This window comes from Carettochelys insculpta, chromosome 14 (assembly GCF_033958435.1).
Source record: "Carettochelys insculpta isolate YL-2023 chromosome 14, ASM3395843v1, whole genome shotgun sequence".
NCBI classification, from domain to species: domain Eukaryota; kingdom Metazoa; phylum Chordata; order Testudines; family Carettochelyidae; genus Carettochelys; species Carettochelys insculpta.
Window position 1 is genome coordinate 2,833,848 of NC_134150.1, and position 27,363 is coordinate 2,861,210.

The following is a 27,363-nucleotide window of genomic DNA, read 5'->3' on the forward strand; positions in this document are numbered from 1 at the left end:
AGCAGCAATGGAGTGTGGCAAATAGAACGGGCTGCAGTGAATCTTCCTGGGGGACGGGCTTGTTGGCTGTATTGGTGGTGTCTGGCTGGAGTCTGTGACCCAACACAGCAAAACCAGCGATGCCCCAGCCGTAACTCCAAATCCTGTAGGATTCTCCATCTGTCACTGTCTGAATGCGGGAGCTACTCAGTTTCCCTTTGCAAATGCTCTTCTGATTACAGAGATCTGAGCTTGGCTCCTTCCAGAGCCACTCAGTTTCTGTTCGGGGGCAGTGGGAGACAGAGAGGGAACCTCCTTCTGTCCAGAGGAGTTTGCTGCTTCCATATCTTTGCCAGCATCCACTGGTCCTGAGCAAGGCCAGCTGTGGACTTGGGTACTCCAGGCTATGCTGCTGTTGGGGGCGGGGTGTGGGTGTGGGTGTGTCTCTCTCTCTAGTCAGACAAAACAGCAAGGTTCTCCATACCCACTGTCCCCGTTCTCTGCACAGGGCACTGGTGCCAGGCCATACACAGGGCAGGTTGGTGCTGAGGATGAAGACGGCATAGACATGGCATACCGAGTCCTGGCAGACCATGCCCGAACTATCACTGTGGCCCTCGCTGATGGTGGGAGACCTGACAACACTGGCAGAGGGTGAGCACGTTACTGAACCTGGGAGCAGAGGAATGGCATTTCCGCAGGTCACATGGGTGTGCAGAGGCTGTAGTGCAGTCTTGCCAGTCGTGAAATTCCACCGCTTAGAGGCAAGTGAAAGTTACAGCCCTCGACCTCCTTTGGGAGACAAAGATGGTGTGGTGTCTCATGCCGCTGTAGGTGTTGTGAGGGTCTTTTCACTCCTTTGGGTACCTGGAGAGCCCTCATTTCAGTCACTTCCACATGCACGGCATTGTTTTCCTCATCACCGAGAAAGCTGGAAGGGATCAGTCACCATGATCAGAGCCAGCCTTCTTGTGGGGTGGGTAAGTGCTGTGCAAACTTTCCAGACCAGGGGTCTGCAACCTGCAGCTCTTCCAGGACTACTTTCTGGCTCCCAGTGCTATACTTGCAAAGTACGGGGCGGGGCGGGGGGGGAACCCCTCCTGATTATTTTTGATGAACAGTGAACATCTCAAAGCCCCAAAATGAACTCCTCTCTAAACAGCAAGCAATGGATGATTTCCCAGCTTCGGATAACTCACCCTAGCGTCCTCCAGAGAGAAGGGTTGGGAGTAAAAGTCAGGAGGACGGTGGTACAAATACACATGTAACGTGTGAGGAAATAGAGTTCGTAAAAAGTTGGAGAATATCTTGCAGTAAACATTTAGATAGATTCCTTATCAGTTCCCTAGGGATTCTGTGCTTCCTGGTGGCTTTTCGTGTGTCTCAGACTCACGAAGACCCCTTTGTTGCCTTGGATCATCCCAAAGGAGAGGATTTCCACTTACCAAGCCATTCTCATCACAGGCCAGTCCTCAGTCCTAAGAACAAGAGGATACTGAGTAACATTAAAGGAGGAAAATTCAGACCCAATGGAAGGAAATGTTTTTTTCACGCCATGCACGGTGAGACAGGAGAGCTCGCTGGCAGGAAGTCTGAGGCCAAGAATTTAGAAAAATTCGGAAATGCATTGGACGCTTATTTCTATACCAGCAATAGCCAAAGTGATTGTAATTACTGATCGCAGCATTTCTGGAGGGGTTGTGAAGCCTTATGCTGCTAGGAGTCCCAAACTAAGAGAGATCAGCTCGAGAGCTCATCTGTATCCAGATTATCCCACATCTGCTTCTGTGGGGTCTTTACATGTGCCTCTGACAGGCCTGGGGTCTGATGCAGCCTCACCCAGCCGTGCTGATGACCCTCAGTCCTGACACGCAGCCCCTCTGCTGCTCTAGTCCTGCTCCCCACATTCGGCACTCTGCCAGCACACCCCATCTCCAAACCACAGGTGCTGTGGGTGTGGATTCCAAAACTATGGGGGGGCACTGTGGAAGAGTCCTCGGTGTTGGTATTGCTTCTGGTGAGCTGCCACTGGTTGTCCCACTGGCAGGAGGGAGAGAGGGGCAGCCAAATGAGGGTCTCTGGCTTGGTGGTGTTCCTACAGGTACGTGCTGAGAAGGATTCTCCGTCGGGCTGTGCGCTACTCTCATGAGAAGCTCAGTGCGCCCAAGGGCTTCTTCGCCTCGCTGGTCGACGTCGTGGTGCAGTCACTGGTAGGTCCCTTTGCTGCACTGTATCTGCATGAGACTCCATCCACTGGCTGATGCTGATCTCTGCTCTTAATGGCTGCTGCTCTTGTGCCCACAGGGGGATGCGTTCCCAGAGCTAAAGAAGGACCCGGATATGGTGAAGGATGTTATCAATGAAGAAGAGGTTCAGTTCCTCAAAACTCTTAGCAGAGGTCGTCGCATCCTGGACAGGAAGATCCAGAGTTTGGGAGACAGTAAAACCATCCCTGGTAAGGTTTGGTTTAACTCCTTTCATGCAGAGTGAGGCTTCCAAGAGACCCTCCAGTCTGGACGTGCCAGTTGTGTCCTGTGGAAGCCTCACATTGAACAGCGTTTGCCATCTGGGAGTTGTTCAGGGCTCAGCTGGTCTGGCTGTGAATGTAGCGCAGACACAGGATGTCCAATTAATGGCACTGGGACAGAAGCCCTCCATACACCTCGCTATCACTGCCTCACCTCTGCCCTACAAGGGTGATCCTGTCTCCATGGCCTGGGCAGTCCTTGGGCTGTCTGATGAGGCTGCCAACAACTGCTTCCTGTTCTGGTTGAGTGGTGCTATCTTACCATGGACTGCTGTTCTCTAGGGTCTGGCTTGAGATCTACCTACAGGTGCCCTGTAGTCTGTGACCCCCAGCTCTGACCACGGACTGCCCGTGCCCATTAGTCATGTAAATCGCCAAGGTCTTCTGCCTTGTCTCGCAGGCTCCCCGTCTACCAAGGAGGCATCCTGATCCTGAGCTGGTTTGCCCCATGTGGGAGGCTTCTGACAGAGGAGTAGTGGGCATTTTAGTGGAGCCCTGATTGAACCATTTCTCCTTTCAAGGGGACACTGCCTGGCTGCTCTATGACACATACGGTTTCCCTGTGGATCTCACTGGACTCATTGCTGAGGAGAAGGGCCTCATTGTGGACATGGAAGGTTTTGAGGAAGAGCGGAAGGTGGCTCAGGTAAAGATCAGCCTCCCTGCATTGACCTTACTCCCAGGAGTGGCAAGGGGCACTGATGCAGGAGGACTCCTTTGTTACTGCCTTGAGCGGAGGACATTCTGCTCCTTTCCAGCAGGGTGTCTCCGAGGAGACCTGACCCTGAGAATGCTGGGCCATGTTGCCGGGTCCTGGGGCAGGTGGTGGCAAAGCAGAGTAAGTCTGGCTTGAGGGGTAGATCCTGAGGGTCCAGGATCCTTGTTTGCATAGTGAAGCACTGGGCACTTTTCCCATTAGGGCGCATCGCTCCTTGCCAGCTCTCTTGGTGCTTTCCCCGCACTACCCTTGGAAGGCTGGAATCCAAGGAGCAAGCAGGTTGCATGAGAATCAGCCCTGCTGCATCGCACCCACGCTCACAAGGGGCTGTGCAGTGCCACATTGCTTTTCTTCCTCGAGAATACAGCAGTCAGGAGCACCATGTTGTTCACAGAGACTCCAAACATCCCATGCAAAAGTTCCCACCTCTGTGTGACTGAGGGACACCTGCCTTTGCATCTGCCCTGGCAGGTGTGTGTCCCTTCCCCACCCGTGAGTTCCGTCTGTGCCACTCCATGGGCTCTTCTGAAACAGCCCACTTATGTTCATCCCATGGCTGCCTGCAACAAGCTCACTGTCTCTTTCTTTCCACTGGGCTAAGACGTCTTCAGCAGGTGGATGCAGGCAGGGTGGAGCCAACGGCAGTCTCTAGGTAGACGGTTCTCTAGATCAGGGGTTCTCAGACGTGCTGAGGCTCGCCAGCATGCTCTGAAAATTCCAGGTCCTGCATGTGGAGCAGGGTCTGAGGGCTTTAAACCTGGTGGGCTGTGGCTTCTGACCGGCCGGGCACAGGGTTCAGGGACACCCCCCCCCCCACCAAAACTAGCTCACACCTCCCACCCCGATGGAGAACTGCTGTTCTAAGTGGCATCCGGGACCCTCAGTAATAGGCCTTATTCCATGGAGAGTTCCTAAGAGACTCTCCCTATTACTGTCAGCCTTGCTAGTAGGAGCACCAGGGTGGTCCGGCTTCAGGCAGCCTTGTGTGAGCCAGGCATGCTCTGAGTGCAGCTGAGCTAGCTGTTGGTAGACCCAGGCACCTGTCATTGCATGGAAGCTGCACCAGGAACAGAGAAATCTGAAGTCACTAGTCTGGACACAGCCGTGTCCTGCAGGCCACACACCGAGCACCTTGGCACAGAGCAAGGCACTGCAGGGCCGTATGCATCCAGTGCAGGGTGAGGGTTCACCGCTTGGCTGCTTCGCCTGGCAGCTGGGCTGCTGTAGAGCTGAGCCCTCCCTAGTCCTTCCCTTCAGCAGTGTTAGGTAGAGGCGAGGGGAGTGGTCTGGAGTGGTGGATGGGATTGCTATCCGAGTGCTGCCTGTCGCCCTGCTGCAGAGCATCCCTCACCAGAGGCCTTCAGACAATGCCCCAGGGGAGCACACAGTGGATCCCGGCCATGCCGTTGGAGTCTTGCCTCCTCGGTTTCTTAGTAGGGTCGCTGTGAATATTGGTGTATTGGGGGTCTACAACATAGACTCGATTTGGTCCAGGATGTTGGGTGTCCACTGCCGCAGTCGTGCCTGAATGTGCTGCTGGGGCCCAGTCAGCCGCTGCACAAGAGTTGGACCCCTTTGGCAGTACTGAGGAATCTTCTCCCTGCCCCTAATGCTTCCACCTGTTGCCATTCTCAGCTGAAGTCTCAAGGCAAGGGAGCTGGTGAGGAAGACCTCATCATGCTGGACATCTACGCTATCGAGGAGCTCCGCTCCCGGGGTCTGGAGGTGACTGACGACTCCCCCAAATACAGCTATACATCGGATCCCAGCGGCGCCTACGGTATGTGACGCCGTCCTCTGAACGGTTCCCTACCCGAGCCTCGCTGGGTGGGTCCTGCGTGGGCGTCGGAGCTGGAGGCTGGTCTGCAGACTCTGCCGCAGCTGGCAGCACAGCTGAGTGAGGGAGCCTTTGTGTCTTTCTGCATCTCACCTCTTCCTCCTGCCTGGGAATCAGCTGGTGACCTTTGTGGGGAGGGAGGCAGGAGGGTGGATGGGCTGCTAGCTACCAACAGAGGCAAGTGGAGGATAGTGCAAATCAGAGAGGCGGCCCCACTGCCTGGCAGAAGAAGGTACTGTCTGACATGAGGGAAGCCTTCTAAAGGGAGCTGATCTCTCTGGCTGGTCTAGGGACTGTCCAGCAAGGGGGCCCTGTTCTGTGTCTGGGCATCCCTGGGGACTCGCTTTCCTCAGACCCCCTGGTCTTGTGGCCCTTGGCCAGCGCCCTAGTTATTCTCATTTATTCAGTGTCCCACTCGTGGATCAGGGCTTCGTTGTGCTCGGTGCTGGGTGACACATAGGGGGTCCTCGTCCCACAGAGCTGAGAAGCTCAGTGATTCCCCCACCCCAGTTAAATGTCCCCCTGCAGTCGCCACTGTCGGTTGCTGGTTCTCCACTTCGTGTCTTAAACCGTGACGCGTCTGCTCTGGGACTCCAGAGGTGGCGGCTGGACACGTGTCCGGCTGCACATAAGTGGCTGAGATTGTCCTCTCCCTGACCTGCCTCTCCCACCGGTGACAGAGTTTGAGAGTCCAGTGGCCACTGTGCAGGCTATCCGCCGGGAGAAAAGGTTTGTGGAGGAAGTGTCCACAGGACAGGAGTGCGGCATTGTGCTGGACAGGACCTGCTTCTACGCCGAGCAGGGCGGGCAGATCTACGATGAGGGCTACCTGGTCAAGGAGGATGACAGCAGCGAAGATGTGAGTGGGCTGGGCACCTGGGTGCTAACCGGTAAATAAAAATGCTCCCGGAGTGCTGTTCTTGGGGAAGGGAGGGTGAAAAGACACCAGGAGCTGGGACAGGGAGCGAGAGGAAGGGTGGTGCAATGGGTAGTGTTTTGGCCTGGGCCGTGGTTCAATTCCTTGTTCAGTCACAGGGGCCACGGACAGTTTGCTTAGGCTGTCAGTTCCCCATCTGTCCACTGGGAGACTCCTGGAAAGGTCAGGCTTGAAGGGACTGCTGGAGGTCATCTGATCCAACCCTCTGCACTGAGACTGGACCGTTAAACCTAGACCAGCCCTGAGAGGTGTTTATCCAACCTGTCCTTCAAAACCTCCAGTGATGGGGATTCCACAGCCAAACTAGGGCACCCGTCCCAAATCTTAACTACCCTTGGAAAGCTTTTCCTAATGTTGGACCTACCTCTCCCTCGCTGCAGATAAGTCCTTTACTTCTCATTCTGCTCCAGGGAAGGTGAAGCGCAATGGCTCACCATTCTCTTTGTACTGGTCCTGAACATACTTGAAGACTCTTGTGAAATCCTCTGCTCCCCTGCCCCCAGCTTTCCTCTCTGCCAAGCGTTTGGAAAGCTTTCCTGGATCTCTTCCGTTGCTCTGCTCTGGACTCTCTCCAGTCTGTCCACGTCTTTCTAAAAGCATGGTGACCAGACTGGCACAGAGTTATTCCCAGCTGGGCCTTTGGCAGACCTGAGCGCAGGACAACTACCTCCTGGGTTTTACATGCAACAGTTGGGCAAGTGCATTATGTTGCTGGCTCCAGTTCCATTTGTGATTTCCATCCCTGTACGCGCACACACCCCATGCGTTCCAGCAGCCTGCCTGACTGGCCAGGTGTCCCCATTTTGTAGCGGCACACTTGATTTTTTTTTTTAATGCCAAAGTGAAGCCTTGTGCACAATTGAATTTCGTGCGGTTGATGACGGCAATAGGGAGACTAGCCCTGACCTGCCCCCAGGGGTGTGTGCAGGTAAATGGAATAGCTGATGGAGTGTTGACATGTGATGGAGGACAAACAAGTATTATGGCCCCGACTCCAGTCGGGAGTTCTGTAGGCCCCTCTTGGGACCTTTGTGAGCCTGGCCTGCCAAGTGGTAATGGCTGATTGTTCAGTGATTGGAATCGGGTTAACTGAGCTCCACGCTGCATGCCCCAAAGCCACCTCTCATCCTCTGTCTTAATGCCCTAGTTCACTGTTGGTTCCCCACTCCCAGTGCAACTGCCAGTCCCCAGAGACTTGGCTGACAGGCTTATGCTGCCAGAGAGGCCTGTGTTCCTGTCACTGACGCTTCTGGGGTCTTTCCAGTTATGAACTAATAGCAGCTCCCCATCTGCCTGTGCTCTCCCCCATCTGCTACAGAGAATGGAGTTCACAGTGAAGAACGTGCAGATCCGCGGGGGCTACGTGCTTCACATCGGAACTGTGTATGGGAGCCTGAAAGCAGGAGACCGAGTCCGTCTGTACATTGACGAGGTGAGTTAGTCGTGCTGCAGTGAGAGATTGCTGTCGCCTTTTCTTCCACCAGCCTGAGGCCAGTGCCTGCTCCCGCCCCGGCACCCCAACAGAAGACATGGCTCCTTCTCTGCCTAAAGTGCATGGGGTGTGGCTGAGCAGTCCTGCCTCCTGAAGAGCCTAGGAGCTCAGTCATGGGCTTGCAGATGTCGTTTAGCGGAGCTGGGGGTGAGCCGGGAGCCAGCAGCTGAAATCTGTGCACTGCCCTAAAGGGCTGATGTGCTGTAGGCTGACTTCGGTGTGACCCAAGATGCTTAACCTTAGAGTGTAAAATCTCTACTACCCTTCTGCACACGGGCAGCCTGCCACTCCCTGTGCACTTTCTCCTCTGGGCAGGCCATCAGCTGCAGCCTGCAGCCTCTCCCCGAGCCCGGCCAACCAGCTGGGCAGATGAGGGGGGGATCTTGGGAGCTGGAATGAGACTTTTTGCCTTGATGCTGGCCCCAGACAGGAGGTGGTTTTGGTCTCCCCCTCGTGCGTTGGTCCAGGTTTTTCTCGACTGTAGCTGGAACCTTCTGCTACCCTGTCCCAGGTATGGTCATTTCTCTCTGGCCTAGGCCAGTAGTGTGTAAGCAGGAGGCATGTGGCAGCTCCTCCAACGCAGAGCCCTTTACCAGTCGCTTTCCCTCTGCTCCCTTCAGCCAAGGCGGAGACCTGTCATGAGCAACCACACTGCCACCCACATCCTCAACTTTGCCTTGCGCTCGGTGCTGGGGGACGCTGACCAGAGAGGGTCCCTGGTTGCCCCAGACAGGCTGCGGTTTGACTTCACCGCCCGGGGAGCCATGTCCACGCAGGAGATCAAGAAAACAGAAGAGATTGCCAACCAAATGATCCAGGAAGCCAAGGTGCGTCTGAACAGGGGTCCCATGCAGGTCCTGTGGAGAGGAGGCTTGCTGGAGGACTCCAGTGGTGGGAGCTGGAGGCCCAGCTTGCCACTGTGCTCGGTACACGGAGTTAATCCTCCACCTCCCTGCTAGCCGTGCTCCTTCTGCGCCTCCTAACCACAGGCCAAGCGTACCTTCATGGCAGTCGTTGGCAGAGAATGCAGTGCTGAGGTTGAGAGGGGCAAGGCTGCTAAGACAGCCCAGTTTGTTCCCTGTCATCCTGCTCTCTCAACGGCATGTCGTTAGCGAGTATAAAATCACCTGACCAAAGCAGATGAAAGATCCCCGTTATCTCCTGCTGCTGCTGCCAGATCACCTTGCGTGGCTCGGGTGGAGGTTTCATCTCAGACATGTCCTGAGTGTCTTCTGCGGGAGAGCTGGTTGTTTGCCTCCTGGCTGCATGCCCCTTTCCTCAGAGTGGGTCTGGAGGTGTGCAGTGTTCATCTGTAGTGTGGCACAGCTCTCAGCAGGATGCAGTGACACTGCATGGTGTTCACTGAGTGTGTCAGTGTGCCTCCCACAGTGGGGGTAGCTGCACCTCCTGCTTCAGAGGGGATTCCTTTGCACTGCAGTGCCACTGAGTACACCACCTCCAGGCTTTGGAGAGCAAGGAGCTGCTCTTTGCTGGCCTCTTTGGTGTAAGCTGAGACTTCCTGCTAGTATGTGGCCTTATGTTCACCGGAAAGTATAGAGTTAAACTTAACTCTCTGACCGCATCAATAAGCAACATTTCCCACAACCCAAGTGAACTGTTCTGTATTCGTTGCACTTGTCCTCAGTGGGCCTGTCCTGGCTCCTGGGGACTGTTCTCCAGTTTGGAAAAGCACACACGTGTCACTGGATCATTGATGAGCCATGGGCTAAACTGGATTCCAGCCTTGAACGGAGCTCTCTAGGCCGCAGTTAGCACAGACCAGGTGTCTGTCTCAGGGAAGGGTGAGAGCTGAGGCAAAGGGAGCTATTGTTTGCTGACATTCTGACGCTTTGGTTACAGCCGCATTTCCATCTGTGCTGGCTGCGCCCAGTGCCGATCTGATCCCCTTTGCTTTGCCTTGCCTTCCCCAGACTGTGTACGCCAAGGATTGTCCTCTGGCAGCAGCCAAAGCCATCCAGGGCTTGCGGGCTGTGTTTGATGAGACCTACCCTGACCCCGTGCGTGTCGTCTCCATCGGCATCCCTGTGGAGGACATGCTGGCTGACCCCTCTAGCGCTGCTGGCTCCATCACCTCCGTCGAGTTCTGCGGAGGGACGTGAGTGTCGGAACAGGAAGAGGACTGGGGGTGGAGGAGCAGCGACGGGTGTTAGACTTCTCACCTGGGGGGTCGTGTCTGTTCTTTCCAAAGGCACCTGCAGAACTCCAGCCACGCGGGGCCGTTCGTGATAGTCTCTGAAGAAGCGATTGCTAAAGGCATCCGGAGGATAGTTGCTGTCACTGGCGCTGAGGCGCTGAAGGTGAGTGTGGAGAGAAGGGGGATGGTTGTGAAATCCAAGTCTTGTGGGTGGCCATCCTGAGCAAGCGTGTGCAGCCAGCTCCTTGTGGACCAGAGACTTTCATCTTCTTTGACGATTGGGAGCTGGATCCTCCACTGGGTTAAATGGTACTTTCGCCCCTGATTCCCGGGGGGATAACCACTTTACACCAGCTGAGCACTTGACAGCAGATGCTGGCGGCATTTACTGCTTCTAGCTTTAGCTTGAAAGCTGCAGGGGGTGAAGTGAGCGAAGTCCTTGCAGATCTCGGAGAACGGTGCAGGAGGTTCCCTGGCCAGGCCTCAAGCTGGAAGGTGGAGCTGGGGAGACTTCAAGTAACACTGCACATCTACCAGCTGTGCCAGTCAGACGGGTAGTGCAACCGGTCTATTGTCAGCTGCAATTACTGTAATTAGGTGAACAAAGACTGAGTCCCAGTCCTCGCACAGTGGGTTGTAAACTGATCCCCCGCTGGGGTCAAGAGAAGGGTGTTCCCGAGGGTCCAGGAGGTTCAGTTTTCTGGAGTTTAAAGGTGTTTTCTGGAGCTTGTGATGCTGGCCAGTCTCAGGAGGGGAGTGGCAGGTACTGGGTGTAAGATTAGCCACAGAATGTTGGGCAGTTAGTAAGCAATGCCTGTTTGAGCTCTGCTGCTGAGAGATTTTTATTACAGTTCCCTATGAGAGTGTCTGTCTCTCATGTCCCTTGTCACGTGGGGCTGGCCAGCCCAGTGCTCGGTAACCCTTCTCTGGAGCTGAGAACTCAGTTTTCTCTCAGGCACTAAGGAAAGTGGGCAGCCTCGTGAAATCGCTCTCTGCGCTGGATGCCAAAGTGAAGGTCCAGACCACTCCCAACAAGGACGTGCAGAAGGAGATTGCAGATCTCAGCGAGGTAGGGTTGGGACCCCAGCCTCCGGAAGCATCACATCAACCTGGTAGGAGCAGAGAAGGGTGTGATGCTTTAGCCTGGGTTCTTATAGCAAGGCAAGACACTCAGCAGTCAGGACCCAAGGCGCATGGGGCACATGTCCAGTGCCTAGGATGCTGCTTGGGAAATGCAGGTTGAATTCCCTGCTCTGCCAGAGACTTCCTGTGTGATCTCAGGTGGGTCTCTGGGTCTGTCTGTACATCAGTCCCTGCTATCCCATTAGCAGCAGAAGCACGGTCCTGCCTCACAGGGGTGTTGGGGGCTAAATCCATTCGAGCTGGGGAGGCACTCGGACGCGCTGGTGATGGAAGCTACAGAGGTATCCTAGGTAGACAATGCATTTCAGATTGAGCAAATGCCACCTGGTTCCCCATCTTGTGTCATTGGGAAGGGGGCACCTTGCTGCGTGCTCTAGTTGAGTGGCTTTTTGGGGTTGAAGCTGGTGGAGCACAGAAGCCTTGGCCTCCTGGTGTGGTAGGCTTGGAGCCTCAGCCCTGCTTTTCTGCTTCCAGACGCTGGCTACCGCCGTGATCCCCCAGTGGCAGAAGGATGAGCTGCGAGAGACTCTGCGAGCTCTAAAGAAGGTTATGGATGACCTGGACCGCACAAGCAAAGCGGACATCCAGAAGCGAGTGAGCCCACGAGCCCTGCTGGATAATGGGGGAGGGGTCTTGTGGACATCTGTGGGGGCTCTGCTTCCTGCTCCCAACCCCGACAAACGGGCGCTGCTCTCCTCCCTTTGGGAGGGGCCCGTGTTGCCCGCACTGGGAAGCAGGGGGTTAGCTGGCACCCACCCAAGGGTTCTGTTTTCCCCTTTGCAATGTTCCCTCCCTTCCCCAGGGCCTCAGAGGTTGGAGAGTCCTCTGCAACAGCAACACAGATTTTCAGCTGAGCACCGGGGCGGGCGGGTGTTGGGCAGATAGGGTGCCCCTCTGAAACCCAGCAGGGCCCCCTGCTGGCCACTTCGGAGCCAACCCCAAGCCTGAGGTGGGGTACTGGGGGACTGCAGCTGAATGGGCTGGTAGCGCTTGTGTCTGATGCTGCCTGTGCTGGGGAGGAGGTGTACGCTGTGGCCTCCTCTTGGGTCATGCACCCAGAAGGTTGCACTGCACTGCAGGCTGGCCTAGTGTTTGGGTTCGTGCAGCACTGAGGCAGAATGACCAAGGAGGGGAGTTCCAGCTTGCAGAGCTCTGAAATCTCCCTGCTGCTAGCACACCCACCTCCTTGTCTTGGCAACACGCTGCCAGTCCTCAGCCTGACCCTGCCTGTTCTCGCAGGTGCTGGAGAAGACCAAACAGCTCATTGACAGTCATCCCAACCAGCCGCTAGTGGTCCTGGAACTGGAGAGTGGCGCATCGGCCAAGGTAACCCTGCGAGCAGGGCAGGGCAGGGCAGGGCAGGGCAGCCTCTGGCAGCCCGCCCGTGGCTAGGGGCTTGGAACCTAGCCTCTGAATTTGTGCTTTGCGCCAACAGACACTTCCCCAGTGTACTCATTACCCAGCCTGTTTCAGCGCTTGATTCCGGGGACATGGACTACGGATGGCGCATGCAGCTGTTCATGGGCTGGGTCTCTGCTCCCCTAACGAAGCCCACCCTAAACATAAACAGAGCGGTGAAGGTCTCTGTGATTGGTCCTAGCTCTCCTCTGGCTGAGGATGGGGATTGCTCAGGATTCAGCCTCTGGCCCTTGCAAATCCAAGCAGCCCATTAAAGTGGGGTCGTGATTCATGCTGGGGAGGTAACCCCCAGGTTGAGAACTGCTGTACTGCAGTCTGCACTGATGCTGCGTCTGCGTTCTGTCGCCAGAATCCAGGAGCCTTTCTGCTGTGGGCAGCGCCCCGGGGGATGGTGCGCACAATGTGGAACTACTGCCATTACATCCTGGTAGCACTGGACTTTCCCCAGGTTGTCCATACCTTTCCTGAAGTGCCGTGCCCAGACCCGGGGACACTGTTCCAGCTGAGGCCAAATCCACACAGAGCACGTCTTGTGTTTTGCTTACTCCTGGTGATACATCCCAGAATAATGTTTGCTTTCTTCGTGACAGCGTTACTCTTCACTCGTATTTAGCTTGTGGTCCGCTCTTACCCCTAGATCCCTATCTGCAGTACTCCTTGCTAGACAGCTGCTTCCCGTTTTGTCTGTGGGCAACCATTTGTTCCTTGCCATGCGGAATGCTTTGCTTTGCTTTGCTTTGTACTGAATTTCATCGGGTTTATTTCAGACCGTTCCACCCATTTGCGCAGATCATTTTGAATTCAGTCCTGTCCCTGAAAGCACATGCAGCCCCCCCCAGCTTGGTATTGTCCACAGACTTTGGAAGTGTGTACTCTGTGCCATTGTCTAAATCATTGATGAAGGTATTGAACTGAGCCCCCTGGGGCCCTGCTTGTTTTGGCCTTTCAGCATGACTGTCCATTTGGGTTGTATTTCCTTGGTTTGCTTATGGGAAGGTCACTGAGATAATATCCAAACCCTTACTGAAGTCAAAATATACCATATTGACCGCTTTCCCCAGTCCATCAGTGTTGTAACCCTGTCAGGCTGGTGTGACGTGATTTGTTCTTGACAGATCCATGCTGTTGTTTATCACCTGGCCTTTGAGGGGGTTTATAAATCAACTGCTTCTTGTGTGCTCCATTATCCTTCCGAGTACTGAAGTTAAGCTGAGTGGTCTGTCGTTCCCTGGGTGCTGCTTATTATGGGCTCTATATATGGCTCTTTTCCACCTCTCCCATCTGCCAGGGCTTTTCAGAGATAATCCTCGATGGCTCAGGCACGTTCTCCATCAGCTCCTTGAGTATTTGAAGTGCAGTTTTTCAGGTCCCAGCGGGGCGGGGGTTGTCTGTCTGTCTGTCTGTCTGTCTCTCTCTGTCTCTCAGTGTAAGTTCCCCTTCCCCCACCCCCCACTGTCTGGATGCAGAATTGTTGGTCATCTTCATGCTGTTCTGAGCAGCTGTGCCTGCACCTCACTGATGCCAGCTAGGCCTTCTTGCAAACTCGTCTCACTGGCTTTGTAGCCATAGAGCTTTAGATTTATGAGGCACCAGGTGACCAAGCTGGGGAATTGAATGCGGCTGAGTCTGCTGTGCCCTGGGAACAGCTCAGGAGTGGACTCTGGGCTCTGAGCAGTGGCCTGGTGTGACTAGGACAACAAGCCACTGTGGCTGATCCTTCCCTGCCACCTCTACAGAAGGCCCTGGAGGCTGCCCTGCACCCCAGTCGGAGAGCTGCAGAGGTGCTGTCCACTGCTTCGGGGGAAGACACATGAGGAAAATCTGAACTCGACAGAAGCTACAGCCAGGCCATTTTCAGGGCCACTCGGGTTGCGGCTGCAGGGTCACTTGTGGGGCCTGCAATGTGCAGCGTGTTGCCGGGTCAGGTGGAAGGTGAGCTGGGATGGACTGGTTCTCACCACGACTCTGTGTGTGTCGCTCCACAGGCCCTGAATGAGTCTCTGAAACTGTTCAAGGCTTGTTCCCCTCAGACTGCCGCCATGCTCTTCTCTGTGGATAATGAAGCTGGAAAGATCACTTGCCTATGCCAAGTACCTCAGGTATGGTGGGTGGGGGTGGGAGTGGGTTGGGGGGGTGTGTGTGTGGGTGTGTGTGTGTGTGTGTGTGCGCGCGTGCGCGCGCCCTGCAGCCATTGATACGCAGTGTTAGATTGGGGGGCACTCCAGGATTCTTGCACTCATGCACAGGGAGCTCCACCTTGTAAGGCAGAGATCCCCAAACTTTGACATGCACTCTGCAGAGGTGGGGGACAGTGGAATGACTGGCAGGGCCCAGGACACTCCCAGCTTCAGCTGTCAGGGCTCCCGCCCTGCCTCATCCCCTGTTGTCTGTCTGCATTTCTCCCTGCAGGAGCTGCAGCCCTGCTCCTGACCCGGGTTCCTGGGGTTGTTGGACAGGGGTAGAAAAGTTTTGGGGGACCACTGTTGTCAGGCAACTGATTCCAAAATGGGAAACCGCAGGCCTTATATTAGGGTCTCACGAAATGAGCAGCTTCTCTGAGAAGAGAGGTTGTGAAGGAGCGTTTCCTCTGGCTCTGCCCGCGCCCCGTCAGCCTTGTACCACGAATCCAATGGCATATTCCCCTGGTGGGGGGCAAGTGGTTTGTGCTCTGTTACTGGCGCATGTGCAGGTCTTTGCCTCTCTACGGCCGTGTCTACACTAGCCCAAAACTTCAAAATGGCCATGCAAATGGCCCTAATGAAGCGCTGAAATACATATTCAGCGCCTCACTAGCATGCGGGCGGCCGCTGCATTTCGAAATTGACACGGCTCGCCCTGACGGGGCGCCTTTTCGAAAGGACCCCGCCTACTTCGAAGTCCCCTTATTCCCATCTGCTCATAGGAATAAGGGGACTTTGAAGTAGGCAGGGTCCTTCGAAAAGGAGCCCTGTCGGGATGAGCTGCGTCAATTTCGAAGTGCTGCGGCCGCGCGCATGCTAATGAGGCACTGAATATGTATTTCAGCGCTTCATTAGTAAACTTTGAAATGGCCATTTGCATGGCAATTTGGAGTTTTGGGCTAGTGTAGACATAGCCTACAAAGAGCAAACCAAGAGCCTACACTTGCAGAGGTGGTGTGAGTTGCAGGTGTCGTGGAGTGGGAGGCGCGAACTCTGCAGGAAGGGGTGCACAAATGAGTGCTCCCTGCACCCCCAGCAAGGAACACATCTGCCAGCTGCTTTGCTTGGCATTTGAGTTCCATGCAGCTGGTTAGGCACAAGATGCCGCACGTAACTTCAACAACTCTGCAATTTAAGGACAAACCTGTGGAGTGTCAGGGTTTTACTAGGGGGTATTCAGATAAGTCTTCAGAGTGAAATCTCCCTTTCTGGATCAGGCTCATGCTCTTTCACTAGCTGAATTTCACTCACTTCTCCTTTTTCCCACGACACTCCAAATGTACAGTTGGCTCTCACTGCCCCATCTCACTGACATTGTCCTGCTCCATGTTGTGTCTCCCTGGGCCCTCTCACCCTACCTGTAGACTGTGTGAAGTACTAGGCCTCTTGTCCCTCAGCCTCTCTTTCCTCCATGTAGGAAGCACATAATGTAAACCAGTGGCTGTCAGCCAGAGGCCCACTGAGGTCTTAACTGGGCTGCAGTTACTCATCTAGGTAGTGCCCTGGTTTTAAAAGCAGTAGTGACGTGAATGCAAACTAAAAATGTCATACGACTTGTTTATGCTGCTGTATATACTATGCACTGAAACAGACATGACAATATTTATATTCCAATTGATTTTGTAATTTTGTGGTCAAAAGTCCTCAATTTTTTTCATCCTAGTGTCTTGTGACACTTCTGTATCTTTATGGCTGATCTTGGAAGCAAATCACTTTTAAGTGAGGTGAAACTTAGGGTATGCAAGGCAAACCGGACTCCTGAACGGGGTGCAGTGGTCTTGAATGGTTGAGAGCCACTGATGTACACAAAGATGGCGGCTCTTCCTACCTGCCTGGAAACAATGGCTCCTTCAGTCCTGGCACAGTGCCTGGAACCCCTGCCTTCCTTGAGCAGCCACACCAATTGGCTCCCAAGCTTGCTGTCATCGTTATAATAACCGAGCTCTTTTCTTCTCCAGGAGGTAGCCAACAAGGGCTTGAAGGCCAACCAGTGGGTGCAGGAGGTGTCAGGGCTGATGGATGGCAAAGGCGGTGGGAAAGATGTCTCTGCCCAGGCCACAGGCAAGAACGTTGGCTGCCTGGAGGAGGCTCTGAAGCTGGCCACAGACTTTGCCAAGCTGCACCTGGGCGAGTTGAAGAACTGACCTCGTGATCCTGCACTGGCTTGTAGCGCATCCAGGAATGCTCGACTCTCATTCTCCTCATCCTGGCCGCTGTGCTACAGGGGAGTGGGTGCTGCCGAGGCTGGTCCTGCCCATCATCCCGTCTGAATGTGTTTGCTTGAGGCACTAATAGACTAAAAGCAGAATCATGCCCTAGTGATCTCAACAAGTGATCAGGAGCCAGCACCTCGGATGTCCTAGTCCAACTCTGAAGCCCCCGGCTGTATGCTGGGTTAAGTCACTTCACTTTCACCCCATCCGTGTCTATTCCTTGTCTAAAATCAAGCTGACAGTTCTGACCTACTGCAAGGATTAACCAGCTAATGATGTAAAGTCTGCAGAGCACAGTCCAGGGTGCTAACTGTTAGTAAATGCTGTCAACCTCCTCAAATAAATTAACAATGCATCAGAGCGGCGAGTCAGGTGATTCCACCCTTTGCAATGGTGTCTGTTGCTGGCAACATGTTCATGAGTTGGATGGTTTGTGTGGCCAAAGAGTTGCTTTTCGCTGTGTCCCTGGAGAGGCAGGGAAAGGATCAATGTGCACAGAGAGGCTGGAAGCAAGAGAAAGGGTCAGAGTGTAGCTTCTCCCTAGCATGGCCTCAGTGTCACTAACCCTGTAATATCTTGAAGTGGCTGGAGGCCACCTTCCTTACGGCTGCCTGGGATCTGACTCATAAAGGAGGAACAGAGGGATGAGCAGAGAAAGAAAGCAGCACGGGAAACCAGAGGCAGCAAGTCTGGATTCAGCTTACAGCAGCCTCTCTCAAACCAGTATCAACCCCAGTGTGCGTTGGTATAGGGCCTGGGCGGTAGTGGTTTAGCACTGATGTAATTGAGTCAGTTGAGTTGTAGGGTGCCACCTTGGAAAAACCTGGAGCTGTCTTGAGGCCTCTGGCCGGGGACAACCCAGCCTTGGCGCGTGCCCCCTTGGAAAGCAGAGCTAGGCAGAGTGCTTTCAGGGGAGTGAGTGGTACAAAACCATCCAGCTACCCTGTAATTCAGATGCGACAGGGAGATGGCCAGGCTGGGGCACGGCCACAGCACCTCTGGTGCAGGAGTCCCCTCCTTCAGTGCAACCACCCGGCTGCACAGCAGCTCCTCTGCCAGACCTCCCCCCATGGGAACACAACGCTCAGGCATGGGGGGAAGGGGGATGAGGCAAGAGGGTTCAGCTTTGTGAGTAGAAAGTTGGCCACTCTAGTGCTATCCCCTGCCAGTACTGCCAGCCTCCCATTAACGGTCCTGTTGTAACCACCAGCCTCCACTAACCCTGTTACTGCCAGCCCCCACTCGGCCTGTTACCCCCACCAGCCCCCCACTTACCCCCCTGGGATAACTGCCAGCCCTCCCACTCGCCCTGTTACCACCAACAGCCCCCACTCGCCCTGTTACCCCCACCAGCCCCCCACTTACCCCCCTGGGATAACTGCCAGCCCCCCACTCACCCTGTTACCCCCACCAGCCCCCCACTTACCCCCCTGGGATAACTGCCAGCCCCCCACTCGGCCTGTTACCCCCACCAGCCCCCCACTTACCCCCCTGGGATAACTGCCAGCCCCCCACTCGCCCTGTTACCACCAACAGCCCCCACTAGCCTTGTTACCCCCAACAGCCCCCTACTTACCCCCCTGGGATAACTGCCAGCCCCCCCACTCGCCCTGTTACCACCAACAGCCCCCCACTCTACCCCCTGTGATAACTGCCAGCCCCCCACTAGCCCCCTGTTACTCTTGGCTCCACGTGTTAACTCTCCCACGTGACCGCTCGCCCCGCCCCGCGCCGCTCGCCCCGCCCCGCCCGCGCAGCCATGCCGCTGGACCCGCGGCGCGTGCCGGGCCCGGAGGAGTCGCAGGCGCCGCTGCTGTACGCGAGGCCGGGCCCGGCGGAGGAGGAGGAGGAGCAGGAGCAGGAGCAGGAGCAGGCGGAGGCGGAGGCGGCCGGGGCCGGGGCCGGGGCCGGGGCGCTGCGGCCGCTGGTGGCGCGCGCCGGGGTGCTGAGCCAGGCCGAGGGCTCGGCCTACGTGGAGCTGGGCGGCGGCACCAAGGTGCTGTGCGCCGTGCGCGGGCCGCGCGAGGCGGCCGAGGGCCGCGGCCGGGGCCGGCTGCTCTGCGACTTCCGCCGCGCGCCCTTCTGCGCCCGCGGCGCGCGCCCGCGGCCCGGCCCGGCCGCCCGCGAGCGCGAGCGCGAGCTGGGCCTGTGGCTGCAGGAGGCGCTGGCCCCGGCCGTGCGCCTGGCGCGCTACCCGCGCGCGCGCCTGGAGCTGACGGCGCTGCTGCTGCAGGACGGCGGCTCGGGCCTGGCCGCCGCGCTCTGCGCCGCCGCCCTGGCGCTGGCCGACGCGGGCGTGGAGATGTTCGACCTGGCGGTGGGCTGCGGCCTGTGCCGCGCGGCCGGGCCCGGCGCCGCCTGGCGCCTGCAGCCCGGCGCGGCCGAGGAGCGCGCGGCCGCCGCCCGCCTCACCGTGGCGCTGCTGCCGGGCCTCAACCAGGTGGCCGGGCTGCTGGGCAGCGGCGCGGGCGGCCCGCCGGAGAGCTGGGCGCGGGCCGTGCGCCTGGGCGTGGAGGGCTGCCAGCGCCTCTACCCGCTGCTGCGCCGCAGCCTGCTGCGCGCCGCCCAGCGCCGGGCGCGGCCCCGGGGTCCCCTCGGGCAGCCCCCGGACCGACCTGCCCTAGGGGGTCCCCCTGGGGTCCGCCCCTGACCTGCCCTAGGGGGTCCCCCTGGGGTCCGACCCCCCCCCCCCCCCGCAACCGGTCCTAGATCCACCCCCGGCTAGTCCCCCAGCCGGCCCCAGAGCTGCCCCCGGATCAGGATCCCCCCCGCCCCCCGCAACCGGTCCTAGATCCACCCCCGGCTCGTCCCCCAGCCGGCCCCAGAGCTGCCCCCGGATCAGGATCCCTCCCCCCCCCCCCCGCCTTCAGACTGGCCTTGGAGATTCCTTTGGGTCCCCCCACCCCCTGCCCAACAGACCCTCGAGCCATCACTGGATGGGGGCCCTGGCCAGCCTGAGAGATCGCCCCAGGGTACCGCCCCGACTGGCCCTGGAGCCACCCCAGGATCAGGCCCCCGCGACCGGCCTTAGGGATCCCCCGTCCCCTGACCTGCCCTAGAAACCCCACCCCCCGGCCCTAGAGGTCTTCTGGGATCTGGTCCCTCTTCCCCAGCTGGCCCTACTGCTGCCCCGGATCGGGCCCCTTTTCCTGACCCCGAGCCTGCCCCTGCGTCAGCTGCTTCCCCCCAACCGCCCCTGGAGCTCTCCCACTCAGCCAGGTGCCTGCAGATTGGGGCTCTGGGTCAGGCTCAGTTCCCCTTCCAGCCAGCACTAACAGTGCCCATCCCCAGTGGGTAATAATGGCTTGGTCCTTCCCCCCGCCTGCCCCATCCCAACAGTCACCAGCAGCTTTTGCCTCCTCTCAGGTGCCCCCTCATATTCAACACTCGTGGCCTCCAAGATGAGCGTGGGATGGGGCAGCTTCCCCGTCCCAGAGATAAGGGGTGGGGGTCCCAGCAGCACCGTGCTTACCCCTTGCCAGTGAATCTGCAACTTAGCTAAGCTCCCCTCCTTGCGGCTGGAGCAGGGCAGCAGCCCCCCAAAGCTAGCTCAAGACCTGCCCGACTGCCACGACCCCACCCGCTTGCTGCTGGACTTCTAGTGGGCCTGATCCACAGAAGAGTGACGCCTTCTCCGGCCGGAGAAACCAACAAGGAGGCAGCAGACCAGAGCCCCAGGCCGCTGCTGCACCCAGCAAGGAAAAGTGAGCGTAAGCAGGGCCTGTCTGCCAAGGGGAACGTGTCACAGACGCGTCCGTGGGGCAGCCCACCAGCCCTTGTTCCCCGAGGAATATTCTGCATCAGCAGGATGGCAAAAGCGTGGGCCTTTAAACCGAATTCGGGACTGAAAATGGCAGGCAGGAGCTGGAATCTGCAGGGATCTTTTGTGTGTTTTCTTCTCAACCGCAGCACCACATGGGGTCAGCCGGTGCCTAGAAGAGACAACTTACAGAAACTGTGGCAAACCTTTGGGTGAGTCCCTCCCTTTCACCCAGGGCAGCTGTCACCCACCAGGCAACTGTTCAAGTGTTTTTTTAAAAAAAAAACTGTAATAGAAATGGGCTTTGTACCTTCGAGTTAATACAGTTCAGCAGATGAAAGAAATGAACTAGTGTGCGCTCTGGACAAAACAGACTGTCTCTCCTGCTGTAGATTTCAAAAGGTTTCCATAGACTGTCCAACTGATGCCTAGGGAATGGCAAGGAATACTGTTGATCGGCAGAGAGTCTGTTTTATTTATGATTTGTGGACTATACCTTACGTCTCCTTCTGAAAATCAAGAACGTTTGTTTTTCCTGTTGCTCTGTTCACTGTCCCTAAAAATCAGAGGGAGACGTGCTAGTGGGATTATTTTGGTCCGATATGCCTCTTTTGTTGCAGCTCTACTCAGTCGGGGTTCTTTATTGCCTGTTGGCATTTAATTTGCAAATCTGTCGATTCACTCACATGCTCTCAGGGTCTAATGCAGGTTTTCCACTCTTCCGGGGGTGATGTATACTCGCATCCTTTTTAGATTGCACTCAGTGTTAAGACTTTCGACTACAATTGAAGGAACTGGTTATGAGACCCTTCCTGCTGAATCTGCTGTGCTGTGTCTCTCTCCAGCTCATGGGTTGTGTTGAGTTGTTGAATAGGTTCCTGACAAAAGCGATGTTGAAAGGGTTTGGTCGTAGCCTTTACGATTGGTGTCTAAAATGTGAGCACCTGCCAGAAACCGCTTCCCAGTAAAATCCAGTGCATATGTAAGACCCATTTGTAATTCTCCACCAGAGCCAGTTTATTGGCTGGGGAACATTTTTGATATTATAATAAATCTTACTGTGAAGTTCACTTTTCCCTGGCTTTCGGCTGCGTGGGTGTCTTAATCTTTAACAGGCTCCTTGATGGGAGGAGCGTTTTCTAAGGGGAATCTGTGTTGGTGAAAAGTCCCACGTCCCCAGACCAGCAGACTGACGAGCCGTACTACAGGTTGAACCTCTCTCATCCGGCACCCTCGGGATCTGAGCTGTGCTGGACGAGAGAATTTGCCAGGCTGGTCGGTGTTGTCTAGCACATCACCAACACTTCCGCTGGACTCTTAGGAGACAGTTAGGGGTAAATTACAGCTAAGTAACGGCACAGGATGCTGAGAGCCAGGACTGGTGTCTGGAAACAAACTTCATGGGACCACGAGAGTCTTGGCCACACCCATGATAAGTGGTTGTCCGGCTAACTCAAATCACGCTGGATTACAGAGTTTCCTGGAGGGGAGAGTTCCGGATTAGAGAGGTTCAGCCTGTTGCAGTGCTAGATTTCCTCTACTGCCTGCTTCCAGCTCTGCGCCATGGGTGGCTCTCCTAGCGTGGAGAGGGTAGCTTTGTGCATAAGGGTCTCTGCTCCTGCGGAAACGGGGCAGTGATGTAAGCCTTTGCGTTAGAAACGGGAACAACCGCAGAATCTCACCCTAGCTGCTGAACAGCGCGTTGGAAGGGCTGGGCTGGATTTGACTGTTGCCCTAGAGAGGAAGGCACAACCGCTGTTAATAGGTGTTCTCAATCGCTTTGATATTTGGCGGCTTACCCCGTGCTGGTATTTGAACACTCCCCAGTCTGGAATGTTTCTATCCTGACACCAGCTCTCAGGGGACGAGGAAATGCTCTCGTCCCCGTTGTGCTCGTGGGGACTGAAGCCTTGAGAAACAAGAAAGGTGCATGTCTCCATTGAGATGACGCGTTTGGCAGGAAGGCCAAGGGCAGGTGAGGCGCTGTACTTGGGCCTCGATGTTGCAGCCGTTGCTATTGGGCGTGCTACTCCTGCCAGTCACCCTGGACCACACCGTTTGCACATGCGCAAAGCAGCACCCCGGAAAATCCAACCTAAGCGTTGCATCTTCCATGGCCGGTGCAGACTCAGCCTTACTCTCCCGGCTGGGGGAAGTGGCACCCATTTTTTTTTTGCCCATCAGTATATTTATAGCAGCCAGGCGGGCTACCAGCCTCTGGTCGCTGTATGTTTACTAGGAAGCCACTGGGCGACATCCCGCCTCCGCTGGCTGTCATGGGCTGTTTTGCATTGCTAGCTGTGAAGTTGGGAGATTACTAGCTGAGCAGCTACTGGCAGCCCATTGATGGACTACAGCAGTCAACTTGTCGGAGTTTGCACAAGTGCTGGTCCGGTGGGTTTCACATGCTGCAGGTAGAAATGTCTTACTGCCGCTACCGTTCTTCACGCTGGACTGGGCTGGCACTTGAAAGACACTCAGCTACACCCGCTGCTCTGGAAGGGAATTCCGCCATTTTATTCTTCCCTGCCTCCTCTTTGCGATCAGTTCCGGGCTCCTAGGTTTATTTCCACCTGCTGTACGCTTCTCCTCTGCTGATGCAGCTTCTCGCCTGCCTGTCCCCAGTCCTCTCACCCCTTCCTTCAGCTTGTGGGAGCAGCTGGACTGAAACTGATGCAGACCTCCCTGCAGAGTTAAACTGCTCAGGGGTAGGGCTCCTGGGCCAGGGCTGGGTGGAGGTGGGGCTGTTGTCCTGCCACCCCGACTGTCTCTAAGAAGAATTTTTAAAATACTGGGGCATGCTTTCAAGTGGTGGTAACATCCCCCTCCCAGTTCACAGCCCCATTCGTTGTCCCCTTAGCTAGGCTCTGTGCAAACCTGTAGTATGAAACAGACGTGGCCTGCTTCTAATGCAGACGAGGGCAGTTTGCTCGCTGTGTGACGGCCTTGCCAGCATCCCGTCAGCCAGCCAGTTAAAATGCAACTGCCCAACGCACACAATTCTGCAGTGCAGGGCTGAGCCTGTGTGAGCAGGAGCTTGGGCTAAATGACCTAGCCTAATAAAGCGTTTAAATGGCTCCTTGCTGTGATTCTGCCCATCTACTAATGCAGCCATTTCACTCCAACCCGCTGGCTGCGTCTGTGAGGCAGAGATCAAGACTTTAGCTTTTATAAAACACCTGAACCGGGCAGTGTCTAAGTTACCTTTCTCCCTATCTATACAGCCCCACAGACATCAAGGCCAGTGTGGGGGGGGCACGTAATTTCCTCCCTGGAAGAGGCAGCTAGTTCCATGGTCTCCTTTTTATAACACATTTATTCCCCAGTTCTGCGGCATGGGGCATGTTGATTTTATCGAGGGTGTTACTTCCTGCGGGAATTTAACATTTACTTTTGTTATTAGGTGTGCATACTTGTAGAGAGGTGCTTATCTAAACCACCCCTCGCCGTGCCCTGCAGGCCAGATCCAGGCAATTAGATATCTAACTGCAGTGGAAAAGTAAAGCTGCACTGCAGAGGCACATCACACCCGCGGGGAACCAGACAAAAGAAATACAAATTTATTGTTTTTTCCTTCCAACACACACGTGCTCTTTTCCCAGAGCAAATTAGAACTACAGACACAATTTCCTACCAGCGGGCGAGGGAGTACCGAGAAATGAGGGACACAGAAATGAGCTCTGATTGTTCCAGGACACAGCAGTACACAAGGTGAACAGCCCTGGCATGTTATTGTTCACATAACCAGAATTAGCTGGCTGGGGAAATAATCACACTCTTTTATTTCTGGTAAGCGACTAAGAGCCATATCACATAGCAGGAGAGAGAGAGAGACGCCCTGTGAGACTGGAAAGGAAAAACCCTTTTGCGAGCCAGCGGAAAATCAAAGCTATCCCGTTTGTGAGCAGCAACAGTTTCTGAAGGGTGCTCTGTGCAGCTGGGGTGCGTGCTGGCTTGCCAGCCCCTCCATGGTCACAGCCGTACCTAGGCCTGCCGCGCCTTTCCAGGGCTGGGGCTCCCCGGCTGTGCCTTTGCTGGACTCCAGCTGTGGTTCTAACGTGTTAAAATCTGAGCGTAGCCCCGGTAAGTTTGAGCTGGATCAGGTGTAACTAACTGGCCCTCACATTTACTCTGCCCGGCCCTCCGCCTCCCGCATCAGAGAGCTGACTGTCTCGCTGCTTGGCTTGTGAGCACTTGGCAAGAGGGGCTTCCGGGGAGTAGGGAGCACCTGTGTGGCACCTCCTAATCAGACAGGTTAGCAGCACCTGCTGGCTAGGAGGGATGCACAGGTTAACCCCTTCTTCCCAGCGAAGGCCACGTCCAAATGCTTCACACCCAGGCCCGCGAAGCTGTGCCATGTTTTGTACCGTGCCCCCCCCGCCCCCGCCTGCTTTTTGCAGATGGGGAAACTGAGGCAAGACAGCCTTGGGGACGTGGCTCGCTGGAGCGTATCCAGCAGGCCGGCATTGGAACAGGACGACGCGCTCAGAGCTGCTGCCCCCTCACCCTGAGACGTGCCGTGTACCTCTCCAGCCCAGGGCGCCTGGCCGTAAACCACGGGCACCTGGTTGTCCAGAAGCAGTTGGCCGACAGGCCGCGGCCCCGTGCCAGTCCTTGCTGCTGGCCGGTAGCCACTGACCGCAGCAGGAGCAAACACCAGCGGCTTCTCTGCTCGCTCCTCCGCCACTCCCTCGTGGGGCGCAGAACAGGAAGCAGAGCCCACGGCGCCTCGCATGGGGAAGCACGGGGGCCTGTGGTGCCAATTCTGGCTCTTGCTAGAGAGGCATCGGCGCAAGGCTCGCTGAGATTCGGCGTGCGCGGAGAGGCAGGGGTCCCGGGAGGTCCCTGTTCTGCCCCGGACAAAGCCAGCGTTCCAGCAGAGAGGCCCAAGCCCGAGCGTTTTCCTGCAGTGCCGGGGACGGGCGTCCCCAGTGCGGCACGCTGGAAAACCAGAACCACGGAAGCTCTGTCCGCTCCCACGCTGCACGGGCGGGAGAGGACTGGGGCGGGGAGGAGACGCCCGCAATAGGGCACAGTGGGGCCCTTGCATGGTACATGGCTATGCATGGCCAGGAGAGCACACATCCGTCTTGTTCCAACAGTACCAGCTGGCCAAGGTGAGGGGAGCCAGCCTTGCGACCTGGCACATCACGCTTGTTACCTGTCCTGCCCCTTCACTGCATGCCTCCAGCCCCACCCTGCTCAAAGGCCCAAAGGGAAGATGGAGCTCTCCCGCCACGGGGGCAGGTCTCGTGCTGGCAGAACGGAGTTGTGCAGCCGGCGTGGGCTGCCGCTTCCCTGGGGCGAGTGCTGAGACTGGGTACGCTCGTGACATGGGTGGCCCCAGCTGGCAGCCTTGAACGAAAGACAAACACAGAAAAGGAAGAGCTAGCCGACCCAGGGGAGGCCGCGGGGTCCCGGTCCCTTTACTGACTGCCCTCCGGCTCCGATGCGTGGTTCTTCATCTGCAAAGAGATTATGGTCCTCAGCCCCGTGCCTCCACCCCAGCCACGTGTGCAAAACGCACACCCTGTGCTGTGCACGCCCCAGCTCGTGCGTACGCAGGGCTGCGTGCGGGTCCTTGTGCGCAATCCCTGCTCGTGTGTGCACACGACTGCCCTGTGCCTGGCACCTGCCTGAATGTTCACACGACTGCCTGTGAGCCCTTGTGCACGACCGCTGCGCTTGTGTGCACACGGCTACCCGCAGGTCCTTGTGCGCGGTACCTGCTTGTGCGTGTGAATGGCTGCCCTGTGGGTCCTGTGCGTGGCTCCTGCGTGTATGTTCACACGACTGCTGGTGCGTCCTTGTGCACGACCGCTGCTCTTGTGCGCACACAGCTACCCGCAGGTCCCTGTGCCCGGCCCTCCCCTGGGCTTGGATGCTGGGAAGGGTTCTGGAGGCTGGGAAGGGGCCAGCTGAGCACCGAGGCCACTGCTGCTGGTTTGACTGGCTCACCCGCATCAAGGGGGGGAGGCTCCGGGGCCACGTCCTCGCCCCTGCAGCATTTACAGTGCCAGTGTCCTGGGCCAAAGCCAGCGGCTCTCAGCTCCCCAACCAGTGACTGATTCATGGCCCTGAGCCCGCAGGCTCCCTCCCCCAGCCTGCTTCAGCGCCCAGCTCACCCTGCCCCCCCGCGCTGCCGTGCCGGGGCAGCCCCAGCTGCTGCATGCAGGGCTCCTGGTGCGCCGCAGGGGCACAGGCTGAGAGGTGGGATTCCAGCCGACCAGGGCACAGGCCGGCAAGCGAGGCCCTTTGGCTGAAGCCTAGCAAAAGCCAGCAGCCCAAAGGGCAGCCCTGCCTGGGGGCCGGGGCCACGCCAGGGCAGCCACACTGGGACCTACCTCCTCGGTGTCCGTGCTTTCCTCTGCGCTGTCGATGTCCCGCAGGCCGCTCCGCACTTCGCCGGCCGGGCTCTCCTTCCCCCACGGCTCCTGCAGCGTGGCCCCCACCGGGGACGAGGGCTCCTCGCCCTCCTTGGACCCTGCAAGAGAGCAGCCCCTAGACAGCAGAGGCCTTCGGTGGCTCCAGGCGTCTGGCTGCTGCGGGATCTGACCGGTCCAGGGGAAAGCCCCCGCCCAGGAGCTGGGCGCCCTGTAAGCTGAGCACGTGGGGGGCTGCCCAGCCGGTTAGCACATCTGCACAGGCCTCGGTGCGCAGAACATTTATTCCGCACCCGGATGGGAACCATTACAAGGAATACTAGCCAGGAGCCCGAACTCAGCCCCTGACACGCCCGCAGGAGCAGGCTGCAGCGTCCTCCTAGCGAGCACGGGGCAGGAGGTTCCAAGGAGGCAACGGACCCAGCTGGGGGCGGGTGGGGAACCCAGACTCTGCGCACACAGTCCCACGCTTGCCTCGCCTACCCAGCTCCGGGGCCTGCCCGGCTGCTGGCCTTTCACAGCTGCACGGTGCCGCCGTGTGACAGTGAGCCGGTAACACCACGGCCCTGCAGCTGTGTCCAGCTCCTGGCTGGTGGATGGGGGTCGGCGGGGGGGTGGGT

At 57.0% G+C, this 27,363-nt stretch overlaps 3 protein-coding genes across 5 annotated transcripts in view; 2 read left to right on the forward strand and 1 right to left on the reverse strand.

Moving 5' to 3' along the window:
• The window catches only part of AARS1 (alanyl-tRNA synthetase 1), a 28,615-nt gene extending 11,657 nt beyond the window's left edge, over window positions 1-16,958 (forward strand). For both annotated transcript variants that reach the window (XM_075008591.1, XM_075008592.1), the window contains exons 7-21: window positions 488-633; window positions 2,081-2,189; window positions 2,284-2,434; window positions 3,028-3,152; window positions 4,860-5,004; window positions 5,742-5,920; window positions 7,317-7,430; window positions 8,111-8,317; window positions 9,422-9,606; window positions 9,700-9,808; window positions 10,601-10,714; window positions 11,263-11,382; window positions 12,028-12,114; window positions 14,193-14,306; window positions 16,346-16,958. In XM_075008591.1, coding sequence (XP_074864692.1) covers window positions 488-633; window positions 2,081-2,189; window positions 2,284-2,434; window positions 3,028-3,152; window positions 4,860-5,004; window positions 5,742-5,920; window positions 7,317-7,430; window positions 8,111-8,317; window positions 9,422-9,606; window positions 9,700-9,808; window positions 10,601-10,714; window positions 11,263-11,382; window positions 12,028-12,114; window positions 14,193-14,306; window positions 16,346-16,531 — 2,091 coding nt within the window. In that variant the 3' untranslated portion in view covers window positions 16,532-16,958. The remainder of the gene's footprint in view (window positions 1-487; window positions 634-2,080; window positions 2,190-2,283; window positions 2,435-3,027; window positions 3,153-4,859; window positions 5,005-5,741; window positions 5,921-7,316; window positions 7,431-8,110; window positions 8,318-9,421; window positions 9,607-9,699; window positions 9,809-10,600; window positions 10,715-11,262; window positions 11,383-12,027; window positions 12,115-14,192; window positions 14,307-16,345) is intronic.
• A 1,384-nt stretch (window positions 16,959-18,342) lies between these two features.
• Window positions 18,343-21,442, forward strand: EXOSC6 (exosome component 6). The gene has a single exon (XM_075008527.1). It carries the CDS (start codon window positions 18,360-18,362, stop codon window positions 19,248-19,250), a length of 891 nt encoding a protein of 296 aa, XP_074864628.1. The 5' UTR covers window positions 18,343-18,359; the 3' UTR covers window positions 19,251-21,442.
• A 2,455-nt stretch (window positions 21,443-23,897) lies between these two features.
• Window positions 23,898-27,363, reverse strand: part of LOC142020854 (RNA-binding Raly-like protein) — a 29,728-nt gene continuing 26,262 nt past the window's right edge. For both annotated transcript variants that reach the window (XM_075009087.1, XM_075009086.1), the window contains exons 6-7: window positions 26,705-26,844; window positions 23,898-25,825 (exon numbers count right to left, since the gene is read on the reverse strand). In XM_075009087.1, coding sequence (XP_074865188.1) covers window positions 25,787-25,825; window positions 26,705-26,844 — 179 coding nt within the window. In that variant the 3' untranslated portion in view covers window positions 23,898-25,786. The remainder of the gene's footprint in view (window positions 25,826-26,704; window positions 26,845-27,363) is intronic.

Excerpts from the sequence above, each read along its gene's own strand:
- EXOSC6 (XM_075008527.1), top strand. The coding sequence starts at position 18,360 with ATGCCGCTGGACCCGCGGCGCGTGCCGGGCCCGGAGGAGTCGCAGGCG.